At 44.1% G+C, this 12,849-nt stretch overlaps 1 protein-coding gene across 3 annotated transcripts in view; it reads right to left on the bottom strand.

Annotated features, from left to right (window-relative positions):
* CNKSR3 (CNKSR family member 3) overlaps window positions 1-12,849 on the bottom strand; it is a 150,077-nt gene that overhangs the window by 32,491 nt on the left and 104,737 nt on the right. The window contains exon 13 of one of the 3 annotated variants that reach the window (XM_089332549.1): window positions 894-7,903. The exons of 1 other annotated variant lie outside the window; for it this stretch is intronic. In XM_089332549.1, coding sequence (XP_089188675.1) covers window positions 7,881-7,903 — 23 coding nt within the window. In that variant the 3' untranslated portion in view covers window positions 894-7,880. Of the gene's footprint in view, window positions 1-893; window positions 7,904-8,123; window positions 9,198-12,849 lie in introns of those variants that run through there. One more of the 3 variants, XM_089332548.1, reaches the window with a different exon arrangement.

The raw sequence follows: 12,849 nt of genomic DNA, 5'->3' as shown, positions 1-12,849 counted from the left end.
AGGAAAATATCATTCTACTACATCAAGGTAAAGGCTCACTCCACCATAGTTCTCCTAATTAGATGCATCAATTCTCCTCCTCCTCTGATAGATCCCTTAAATCAGTCAAAATTCTTTGAAAGAAACAAGACACAATACAAAAGCAGTCAGGTTTATGAACTAGGGCATTTAGTGTATTCCTTCCCAGAAGAAATGTCGCAATGTCCTTAAAGACATCTTCGTACACCAGGGGTGGACAATCCTAACATCCTTGTAAAAGCGACTGGATGACATAAAGGCAAAGATTCCCAGGGAAATGATGAGCATTTCACCTCCTTTGTCACCGGCCCTATCATGGAGCACTAATATCCCCTGCTGTCATTCCTAGGATTAAAATAACAACAGGCTTCCCAGAAGTCGGAAGGCAAGTCCTGTCTATGCAGCACTTCCCCCTTTGAAATGGAATCAAGTTATGAAAAAACATCGTAAAGCAAAGAGAAAAAAGCCTACAAGTAATCACAAAAATCACCCAAGTATGGAGGGGAAGGTACTTCACTCCAGTGGAAAAGGAATAGCGGGCCTGGGGTTGTGGTGTAGCAAGTGAAGCCATTGCCCATATGGGGGCCAGTTCATTCATGTCCCAGCTGCTCCACTTCTGATCCAGCTCCCTGTTAATGGCTTGGAGAAGGCAATGTAAGATGGCCCAAGTGCTTGGGCTCCTGCCATCCACGTGGGAGACCTGGAAGAGTTCCTTGCCTTGGCCTGACTCATCCCTGGCTGTGCAGCCATCTGGGGAGTGAAACAGCAAATGGAAGATTCTCTCACTGTCTCTCTCCCTCTCTTTAACTCTTCAAATAAATAAATATTAAAAAAAAAAAAAAAGAGAGAGAGAGAGAATAGCTGAAGCCTGCATGTGCTGGGTGTTTCCTGCTGGTTCCTCCGTGCCCACTCTTCACTCCTCTCTACCTCAGCTTTAGACCATGAGTTCTGAACCTATGTGGACCACAGTGGGGAGGTCTTGCCCTTGTCCTCTCACTGGGCCCTGCTAATGGAGAGTACTGACAGGAGGAGTCGAAGGTCAGAAGAGGGCTGCCTTCCTCCCTCTATCTTTGCACTGGGACTGATGCTTCTCTATGAGAGATCATGGCTCTCAGAGGAGGCCCCTCTCCTCTTCCACTGCTGCATGCTCCCTGGGTTGCAGGGGCCTTTTTCTCCGCAGTCCCCTCAGTCCTTCTTGCTGGTGCTGGGACGCCACACCATCCCTTGTAGAATCCTCAGTTTGCCTACTTTTGAAATAACCCATTCATAAGACACATTGGTGAAACCCACTTTGCAGGGGCCATAACCAGGGCTGCAGGTGACTGATTGTTTTAGCCTTTACATCAATGCATTCAGCATGTCACTCAGAGACAATTTTATTCTCTGCTCATTTCTACTCAACAACCTTCTCCAGTGCTCCTCTTGTCTTCATGCCTCACTCTTCATGACTTCTCGCTGCTCTCTTTGCCTTGCAACCTCTCCACTCTTCCTCCCTAGAGATCTCTTCAACCTGAGGCACCTAAATTACCTCCCAGCAAACCATTAGGTGCCTTCTGTAGGCTAAGATCACCAGTTCCTTCTAGTTGTTTCTTTACGTACTGGTCATTTGACTCCCCAAAGACATGGTGGACTAGACATGCCCACACTCTCTATTACAGCCAGCCACTGGATGGCACTTGTCCAGGGACTTCTGTTTGGACCTACTTCCAGCAGGTTCTCTGGATAGCCCTCTCTTTGGATCTAGACCTGTGGGGCAAGTTTTCTTCTTCCTCCCAAGACTCTCTTCCCACTAGTAATCTTGTCCAATCACCCTGGCACTGGGGACTCCTTGCAAATCCTTGCCTTTGGAGTCCTAGTTTAGGGCTTTTTAAGGAAGCCCAGCTTCAGATCCTAGCCTTCCAATCATGGCAAACCATAAGGTGACCTAAGGAGGGTGTTCACAGCCCAGGGAATCAAGGGAAGGGGTGGAGGGGCAGATAAGACCATCTGCTCCTGTTCTCTGACCTCTCCCTGCTGTGTGCTCCAGGATATCATGCTCTCAAAGCCAGGAACTTGAGGGATACCTCTAGCAGGGAGAGGCAAAAACTTAGGGATGCCTTTATTTCTTGTTCTCTTGTTTCAGATGCATAATAAGCCATCTTCAGCATGCACCCCTTTAGAGTGTATAATCAGGCACTGGAATCCTTTTGATCCTCAAACCTTGAAAAAAAAAAATACCTGGTTTTTTTCTACACCACAGCATGGCAAAGATACAAGGTGGAGGTTGAAGAGACTTCCCCAGAAGGAAGTATTAACCATAATACCATCTTCCAACTGGATTTCTTTTGTCACAGGCAGGAAAATGGTCTGAAACCCCTTATATGCAGGATTTCTTTGCCCTATCAGATAAGCCAGATCTTTGTCAACTCTTTACCCTCAAGATTCCAACTGCCTACTCCCCTGCATCCACTACGGAGCACAGTCTACATCTCCCCCTAATGTTGCTGTTCCTTCATTTGCTACCCTCTACCCACCCAATCTGGGACTAACTGGCAGCAAATGGAACACCAGAGTGCTGACTTCTATTTTTCCCTCCCAGGAAATTCCTGGAAGGCTCAGTGGCCCCACACATGTCAAAGTCCCCTTTGATCTGCAGGAGACTTAGACAGATACAGGGGACTTGGGAAGATTTTCAGGTGGCTCTGGTAAGTACATAGAGATTTTCCAGAGTTTAATTCAAGTCTATGATCTCTCCTGGGAAGATGTAATATCACTCCTCAACCAGACTCTAACAGAGATGAAGAAACAGGCGGCTCTCCAAGCTGCAGAAACTTTTGGGGGTGAATTTCGTATGGATTTTAAATCCTTGCCTGATCAGGGAGGCAAAGGGTCAATATATCACATAGGAAGGCAGGCTGCTCCTCAGGGGAAGCTTACCCTAAATGAAAACCAGACGATTCTATAGATGACTAGAAGTTAAAGCATCTCATTTCCTGTGTCTTGGAGAGACTGCGGAGGATCATGCTCTTGAAATACTATGAATTATCAATGATAGACCAGGGCCCTGAGGAGAATCCCTCAGCCTTCTTAGAGAGAATGAGACAGGCTTCAGTCAAACATAGCTCTCTATCTCCCAGTCAGTAAAAGAACAGGCATCCTAAGTATCCTAATATTCTGTCAGCCACAGATATGAGAAGAAAGCTTAAAAACAGGCTTAAAAACAGGACCTGAAATACATTAGAAAATTTCCTGGGGTTAGCACTGTGACATAGTAAGCTAAGCCTACACCTGTGGTGCCAGCATCCCTTATGGGCACCAGTTTGTGCCCCAGCTGCTCCTCTTCTAATCCAGCTCTCTGCTATGGCCTGGGAAAGCAGTGGAGGATGGCCCAAGTCCTTGGGTCCCTGCACCCATGTGGGAGACCCAGAGGAAGCTCCTGACTCCTAGCTTTGGATAAGGTCCAGCTCCAGCTGTTGTAGTCATTTGGGGAGGAACCAGTAGATAGACCACTTTTCTGTCTGTCTCTCCCTCTGTCTGTCTGTAACTCTGTCTCTCAAATAAATAAATGACATCTTTAATGGAAAAAAAAAAAGAAGAAAGAAAGAAAATCTCCTGAATGTCCTCATTCTCGTCTTCTACAGTCAGGACCAGGAGGAAACCCAAAACCAAGAAAGAAGGACTAAGAAAAAGGTCACAGCTCTGGTAGCAGCCTATGGCCACATTGACCTGAAGTCCCAGGGGTCTCCAAAGTGCTATGGCTGTGGTCAGATGGGACACTTCAACATCCCTGTTGCCAAAAAAAAAAAAAAAAAAAAAACAGCCCTGTCCTATTTGCAGTGGGGAATCATTGGAAAGCTGACTGCCTCCGGAGACTAAGGTCTCCAGGGTCAGGCTCTCATTCCCAGATGACCCAACGTGACTGAAGAGTGCCAGGTGGCACATCTCCTACAGCCTCCTACCACCCAGGCCGTCAGCCCTAGGTGCTCCTGTCAAAGGGAAGGACTTGGATTTTCTCCTGGACACTGGAGCTGCCTTTTCTGTCCTCTCAAATCCAGGCCACACCTTTCCCCTTAGAATGACTATGAGAGGCATCTCTGGAAAGCCTTTTGTTAGAGATTGCATCCAATCCCTAAGTTGCAGCTGTGATAACTTGTTTTTTCCTATAGCCATCTTTCCACTTCCTAAAACCCAAAACAGCTTAGAGACTTCCTTGGTGTTACAGAAGTCTGCTGGCTCATCAGTACTGGCCCACCTCTCATTGGCAGATGGACCTCAGGAGAAATCACAAAACATCTTTAAGCCACCGTGAATTGGAGCCATGCAGGATTGCCAGTTTATTAATGAAGAGTGACTTGTGTTGAACAAGACAAGCTGGGCCAAGCATTTGAAGATGCTTTTGAGGTACTCAGACAACATTCACCTGGAGATTGGCTTTCATCAGTCATTGTCCTTACGTCAGAGGAAACTCCAACTGCTACGAAATGGTGCCTACAGAGGAATCTGTTCATAGTTGGAGAACCATAAAATACAGTGTTTCAGACCTCTATCTTGAAGGGAATGTCCACCAATCTCTGCAGAATACAACTGAAAACCAATTGCTGCAACCTACTATTTTCCCACAAAAAGAAAGAGAAGGTTTTACTTATTTATTTGAAAGAGTTAAAGAGAGGGAAGGATGGAGAAAGATCTTCCATCAACTGGTTCACTCTCCAGATGGCCACAATGGCCAGGGCAGGGCCAAGTCAAAGCCAGGATCCAGGAGCTTCACTCAGGTCTCTCATGTGGGTGGCGGTACCCAAGTACCTGGGCCATCTGCTGCACCTTTTCCCAGGTCATAAGTGGGCAGCTTGTTTGGAAGTGGAGCAGCTGGGACTCAAACCAGTGCCCATGTGAGATGTTGGCGTGGCATGTGGAAGCTTTACTCGCTACCTCACAATTCCAGCCCCACTGTCTGAGTCTTTGCAATGATGTTCCATGTGGTGCAGCTTTGCCTTTAGGGACCATCATCAAACATCTTCTATTTTGAGACCTTAGTCTTCCATATAGTAGAGGGATACATTTGAAAGATAATAAAATGACAAAATATTTTTGGCATCTATTCTTGGGAAAAAATACTTCAAAAACTTTGAGAAAGAATGGAATTAAAATATGAGTTTATTTTGGTGAAAAATTGTTTGAGATCCCTGCATAGTTTTTTCATAACATACACTTGCCATGAGCTTTTTACAGTGTCCTTGTAGTATAGCCATACATTGGAATATATATAATGATTGAAAAGTATGAAGGCATTCCTCATGTATTGATATAGGCAGAATTCTGAAGCATATTTTTTTAATCCCTTAAAGACAGACTTGTTTATTTATTTACTTATTTAAAAGGTGGAGAGGCCAGCACCGTGGCTCAATAGGCTAATCCTCCGCCTGCGATGCTGACACACCAGGTTCTAGTCCTGGTCGGGGCACTGGATTCTGTCCCGGTTGTCCCTCTTCCAGGCCAGCTCTCTGCTGTGGCCAGGGAGTGCAGTGGAGGATGGCCCAAGTCCTTGGGCCCTGCACCCCATGGGAGACCAGGAGAAGTACCTGGCTCCTGCCTTCGGATCAGCGCAGTGCGCCAGCTGCAGTGCACTGGCTGCAGCAGCCATTGAGGGGTGAACCAACAGCAAAGGAAGACCTTTCTCTCTCTGTCTCTCTTTCTGTCCACTCTGTCAAAAAAAAAAAAAAAAAAAAAAAAGGAAAAAAAGAAAAAAGGAGGAGAAATATATCTTCTATCAGCTGGTTCACTCCCCAGATGTTTGCAAGGGCCAGAGTCAGGCCAGCCTGAAGCTAGGAGCCAGGGTCTCTGACGTGTGTGGCAGGAATTCAGTTACTTGGGTCATCACCTCCTGCCTCCCAGGCACATTAGCAAGAGTTGGCTTGGAAGTGGATTCACCTGGCACTCCAATATGGGGTACAGGTCAATGTCTACTCCTTCATCATTTTAAATTCTAAAATTCAAAAACAACAGGTTCAGGGCTGGCACTGTGGCTCAGTGAGTTAAAGCTCTGGCCTGCAGTGCTGGCATCCCATATGGATGCCAGTTCAAGTCCTGGCTGCTCCACTTCTGATCCAGCTCCCTGCTGACATACCTGGGAAAGCAGTGGAGGATGGCCCAGGCCCTTGGGCCTCTGCACCCATGTGGGAGACCCAGAAGAAGCTCCTGGCTCTTGGCTTCAGATCAGCTCAGCTCTGGCCATTGCAGCAGTTTGGGAAGGTGAACCAGTGGATGGAAGACATCTCTCTCTCTCTCTCTCTCTCTCTGCCTCTCTGTAACTCTGCCTTTCAAGTAAATAAAATAAATCTTTTTAAAAAAAATCTCACTGAATTTTTAAACTTCAAACAGTTGACAAATATATAAAGAATAAATAATATATAAAAAATAAGTAATCATTGTCACTAGTTTGGTATTTATTCTATCTATGGCTTATCTCTGTAATGGTCTATAACTTATTTAAGATATGTTATTGACTAAAAAGTGTTAAAGAGTATGATCCCATTTGTAGTTTTAAAAATTAAGCATTTGTATATGCAAAAAATCAGAACACTTTTTAGAAATTAAAAAAAAGAAGTCTGTTGGCTCTGGATCCTTGGGTACGTGGAAATAACCTGACCTCTGTACCAACTGAGGCAAGACACCCAGACAGCAGAGACTCTTATTTAGAGCGACTGAAGTTCCCAAACTCCTCTTTAGAAAGGAAAGTGATTTTTCTTATACACATTCTCCCCCACTCCCTCAGCCATTTATCCCTCAGCCCCATCAATGAGCTGCAGTCATTCTGGGAAAAGCTCTCCTCTTTGGGGTGCTACTTCTTTTTATCTAATTTTTCACCTTTTTTTTCTTTTTCTTTTTTTTTTTTTTTTTTTTTTTTTTTTTTTTTTTTGGACAGGCAGAGTTAGACAGTGAGAGAGAGACAGAGAGAAAGGTCTTCCTTTTATTCCGTTGGTTCACCTGCTCTCTTTTACTAATGATACGGTGCCATGGCTGGACTTTACCCAGCCTCATCTCTAATCACCCCCAGATAGCTCTTACACTCTTACACTAGTTATCAGTGCTGGTCCCCTCCGCCTTGGGAGATCTCACCTGGATGTCTATCATCTCTCAGATGATAGTCTTGGGACAAACTTTTCCAAGTGTTGGGTTTGATCTCCTCAAATAACAACTTCCTCACAAGATTTAATAAAAATAAATAAATAAATAAAAACAGTACGTTAAAGTAACTATGCATTAAAATGCTATAAAAGATTTTTTCCCTTAAATCAGAGGTGTCAGAGGACTGTTTCAGGATATGAATTAAAGGAATCAGCAGGTAGAAAAAATTTTTTGGGAAAGCAATGGGTATGAAAGTGTATTCTTGATGAGAAAGGTTAAGAAAGATAAACTGAAAGGAAAAGTATGTTGTGGAAGGTTCATAGAAGTTAAATGCTGTGGGAGGAATGGAAAAAGTTGTAAAGAAAGCAATAAACATGATAATGTATTCTTGATGGGGTAGGTTAAGAAAGAAAATTCATGAAATGAGGAGAAAAGTGTGTTATGGAAGATTGGAGAAAAATTAGGACAAAGTTGTGGAGAAAGCTATAAGCATTAAAATGCACTCTTAAAGAAAGATGAAAATGAGAGGGAAAGTATTTTGTTGAGTTTTTTGTTTGTTTGTTTAAAGATTTTATTCACTTATTTGAGAGGTACAGTTACAGACAGAGAGGGAGAGACAGAGGGAAAGGTCTTCCATCTGCGTGTTCACTCCCCAAATGGCAGCAACGGCAGGAAATGAGCAGATTCGAAGCCAGGAGCCAGCAGCTTCTTCCGGGTCTCCTATGTGGGTGCAGGAGACCAAGCACTTGCGCCATCTTCTACTGCTTTCCCAGGCCATTAGCTGGATCAAAAGAGGAGCAGCCAGGACATGAACCAGCACCCATTTGGGATGCCGGCACTCCAAGCAGAGACTTAGCCTACTACACCACACTGCCAGCCCCTGTTATCGAGGTTTTGTGAAAGTTAATGCTGTGGGAGATGAGAATGGATGAGAGTAGAGGACATTATTTTAAAGTTAGTTCCTGTACCTAACAAGGTCAGGAAACAGGATTTCCTGATTCTCTATGATGTATTTAACTGTCCTATGTATTGTGTTCTGGAGTCAATGGGACATAATTCCAGAGAGGATCCATTCCTCACAGCTTTGCACTTATCTTTACAGATGCACCTGGCTAAAGAATAAGAAAAGGGGGAGCAATCAAGTTACAAGTGTCACTTCACCCTGATCCATGGAAGAATAGTTCCTTCCATCAACGGCTCTTAGACCCCTCTGATGGGTCTCTGCCAACCCAACTCACTGGCCCTTGCCGGCATGCGGCACCTATAGTGGCCATCACCTGTGTTCCCTCATGGTAGTTAGAGTTACCTCTTCAGAGGGTGGATTAATAGATACAGGATACAGTTAAGATATAACCCTAGGCTGGTAGTCAGGGACACAAAGGACCCCAGATGGGCAGAGGGATACACCTGGAACAAAATGTCCCCACTATTCAAAAGCAAGATAGAGAAACTGAAAACAAAACAGGATGTGGTTACAGCTGAGCCTGTCCAGCTCCAGATACTGACTCTCCAGCAATGACAATGTCACTAGTGACTAAAAGACGTGTTTGCAAAACCTTGTGCAAACTTCCTCATAGGCCAAAGAATATAAACCCCTAGACAACTTCCCCTAAAAGCATTCCTGCTCAGGGACCCCTCGCACTGTGGGAACTTTCCTTTGCTTCAGTAAGCTTTCTCTACTCAGCTTCTTTGCCCATGCTCCTCATTATTCACGGTCCTGGGACATGAACCCAACCAGCCAGAACTAGTGACTCCTGCATCAGGAGGACCCGGAGGCATAGTCCCCTCTACTTCCATCTTATGAACCATTCTTCATATCTTTCAAAGAAGTCTCCTGAATAGGATGCAATTTCTTAGTGAACTTCTTTGTCTCTACATGGCTCATTTTGAAGTGGTCAGGCTGTGAATCATGGCATCAATTAGTTTGATAAGATCACCACAGTAAACAACAGAGTTTTATTGTCTCATAGTTCTAGAAGCTGGAGGTTTAAGATATAGGTGTTGGCAGGGTTAGCTTCTTCAGAGGCCTCTGTCCTTAGCGTCAATGGTCATCTTCTCGGTCTTCACTGTCTTTCCTCTGTGTGAACAAATTTCTTCTCAAAGATCACTAGTCATATTGAACTAATTATCTCTAAAAACCTGATTTCTAAGCACAGTCACATTCTAAGGTACTAGGGTTAGAATCTCAACGTAAAAAATTTGAGTACAAGATGTTGCACTTGTAACATTTCATACTACTTATCTTTTGCCTCACTTCTCTTCTTCTCTAACTTGCCCTGGATTTGCATCTTCCAGATAAAGCATCAGTTGTTTTATCCTTGACACTAGTTCTGTTTTTAGAGATCTGAGCTATTACAACTATTTACTACACGTCTCCAGTTTCTTTCCATTCTCGTTCCCTTGCTCCCTTAACCACAAATAACCAACATCTTAAACTTGGCCTTTTCACTTGCATATTAGGTCTAATTCATATATTTTTCAGTTTCACTTGTTTCTTGCATGTTTCAAGAGTGTAAAACTATATGCCACCTTTTAACACATTTTCTTCTCAACATCATGTTAATAAAATTCATCTCTTTGATGTGAACAGCTGCAATTCATTAATTTTCACTTGCTGCAGAATATTCTCTTGTAAGAATTTATCACGATGTAAACCTTTTCTTGCTGGCAGGGTTGTGTTGTGCAAACAAAGGCAAATGGCCAAGAGAACACATAACAGGGCCCCTGGGGGTCATTTTCTGGGGACACTCTTAGAGTATGTGGCAGTAGGAGTGCAGCCCCTTTGTGGTCAACTTCATGTGTGGCACTAGAAGTCTAACAGCCCAACCTCAGAATCTGGGGACAGAGGGAGGCATAAACCTTGTTGGGATTCTAGCTGTATGAATATGGAAGCCCCAGCCCCTCCCTTTCTCCCCTTTATTTGAAAGACATTGAGACAGAGACAGGAGAGAGCGAGAGAGAGAGAGAAACCCCCTATCCACTGGTTCATTCCCCAAATGCCTGCAACAGCTGGGGCTGGGCCAGGAAGAAATCAGGATTCAGTAACTGAATCCAGGTCTTCCACATTGGAGGTAGGGACCCAAGTACTTAAGCCAATACCATTGCCTCCCAGTGGTGTACATTACATACAGTAGAAAGAAGCTGGGATCGGGAGCTGTGTCAGGACTTGAACCCAGGGGCTCTGATATGAGATGCAGGCATCCCAATGTGTCTTAAGTACTATACCCGAAACCCACCCCAAGAGTAGTTTTCTTATCTGCATGCACCAGATATTTTTCCATCAGCAAGAATAGAATAAATACCATTTCCCACATGAGATTAGTCTACATTTTCAGTTAATTCTACAAGAGTGCTTTCAATTATACACCCTGAAGTATTAACCATGGAAAAACAACCAGAGCCCCAGTAATAGCCATCATCATTATCTGCTGTTTGCAAAGGAATCTATTTAGTCATCCAATCTCTTCCTTTTGGTTTTTTTTCCCCCTTATTGAACAACATCACAGTGGAATGCCTCTTGCTGTTGTCATCTTTTTGGTGTGTCATCTATTGGAGTGGAGAGTGCATGGGAACACAAGTTCTGCTTTCTTCCTTGCATCAACAAAGCACAAAGCACAATACCAAAGACTCAGATGAGCCCAACGTAGCAATGAATGAAGGACAGTATCTCTAAACTGAACTTTCACATCTCAGACAAGCTCAGCAGCATAGCTTGTCTCCAAAGCAGCAGTAACGCATCCTCTGTTGCTCTATCACGCATGCCCCTGGGATGAAGTTTCTTAGAATCATTTCACTTTAGTCGGCAGCCTTAGCATTTGTGCCCTTGGTTTTCTCAGATCCAAACTGCTCTCCTTCAACCATATGTCATACAACTGGAATTGTCCCCATTTTACATGAATTTCTTGGCACAATCATTTATGAGACCTGCCACCAGTAATTTTTCTATACTAATTTGAAACTGACTTATGAGACTTAAATGAGTTCTTTGTAGACTTCTGAAGGTGCTTACAGTGCCTGAAAGTTTCTGTAACCAAAGTAGATGTTGTTGATGGCCAAGTGTCATTCTTCCTACAAATACGATTGATTTCTGATATCCAATATAATGTTTTTCTTTAACATGAGAGCCAATGTAATGAAGTTCGGTATGCAATAGTTTACAATGAAATTATTATTCACAGAAAAGTTAATTTTTTCAGTCATTATTTTTACCATCTTATTACTTCAGTAATATTTGTTATGCCTACTGTGTGAGATATATAAACCTGGCCCAGAAAGTTTCAAAATAGGGGCCAGTGCTGTGGCACAGCAGGTTAAACCACCATCTGCAGTACTGGCATCTCATGGGGGCTCCAGTTCAAATCCCGTCTGTTCTACTCCAGATCTAGCTCCCTGCTAATGCGTCTAGGAAGGCAGCTGAGGAGGCCCAAATGCTTGGGCCCCTGCACCCACGTGGGAGACACAGATAAGGCTCCTGGCTTTGGTCTGGCCCAGCCCTGGCAGTTACAGTCATTGATTATTGAACCAGTGCATAGAAGATCTCTCTCTCTCTCTCTTTCTCTCTCCTTCTAATTCTGATTTTCAAAGAAATAAGTTGTTATAAAATCATTTCAAAATATAAGCTGGAGAACCACACTTCTAACAATATGAGTCAACACTGTAGAAAAACAAAAGATCAATTAATCCCACCCACAACAGGGTTAAGGAGAGCCTTGTGGGGATGACCTTAGGACTTGCTTTGATCACTGGACCCAGAGGATGTGTCCATCACCAGCATTTAAGAATCTAGCACTTTGTGATAAGTCGTAGGTTTAAGGAAAAGCATCAACTACAATTCACTAGCTGTTAGTTAAAACACACCAAATTGTATACTCTGGCATTTGTATGTCACATTGTCTGAAGAGTGTAATCCAATTAAAATCACGGGTCAGTCTCTAAGAGTAACTTCAGTGGTACTGCTTCATTAAGGAAAAATCTGAAAAGGGCAGTAGCACTTCCAAGTAAGACACAGTATTGTAAACAACGTTGTTTTAAATTTTCTCCCATTTATTTATCAAAGCATTAGGTGAAGGGGGCATCCAATGAATGACCTTTCAGCTTCAGCTTCAACAAAAGCAACACAGTCTATTGGTTCTATATTTCGGTAAATATTCCTTTCCATAATTGGAATTTTCAAAATAGGCACTATTCTACATTATTTTTTTTTTGACAGGCAGAGTGGACAGTGAGAGAGAGACAGAGAGAAAGGTTTTCCTTTGCTGTTGGTTCACCCTCCAATGGCCGCCACGGCCAGCGCGCTGTGGCAGGCGCACCGCGCTGATCCGATGGCAGGAGCCAGGAGCCAGGAGCTTTTCCTGGTCTCCCATGGGGTGCAGGGCCCAAGCACCTGGGCCATCCTCCACTGCACTCCCTGGCCACAGCAGAGAGCTGGCCTGGAAGAGGGGCAACCGGGACAGAATCCGGCGCCCCGACCGGGACTAGAACCCGGTGTGCCGGCGCCGCTAGGCGGAGGATTAGCCTAGTGAGCCGCGGCGCCGGCCATTCTACATTATTTTTTTAAGATTTATTTATTTGTTTGAAATATACAGTGAGAGAAAGTTAGAGAAAAAGGGGAGAGCTTCCATCGCTGGTTCATTCCCCAAATGGCTGCAATGTCCATGGCTGGCCCAGCTAGAAGCCAGGATCCAGGAATTTTATCTGGGTCTCCCACATGAGAGGCAGGAGCCCAAG

The sequence above is a fragment of the Oryctolagus cuniculus genome, chromosome 5 (genome assembly GCF_051225735.1).
Source record: "Oryctolagus cuniculus isolate XC-2025 breed Fujian yellow rabbit chromosome 5, ASM5122573v1, whole genome shotgun sequence".
NCBI lineage: Eukaryota > Metazoa > Chordata > Mammalia > Lagomorpha > Leporidae > Oryctolagus > Oryctolagus cuniculus.
The sequence above is the reverse complement of the archived record's forward strand: the minus strand, read 5'-3'. Positions and strand labels throughout refer to the sequence as shown.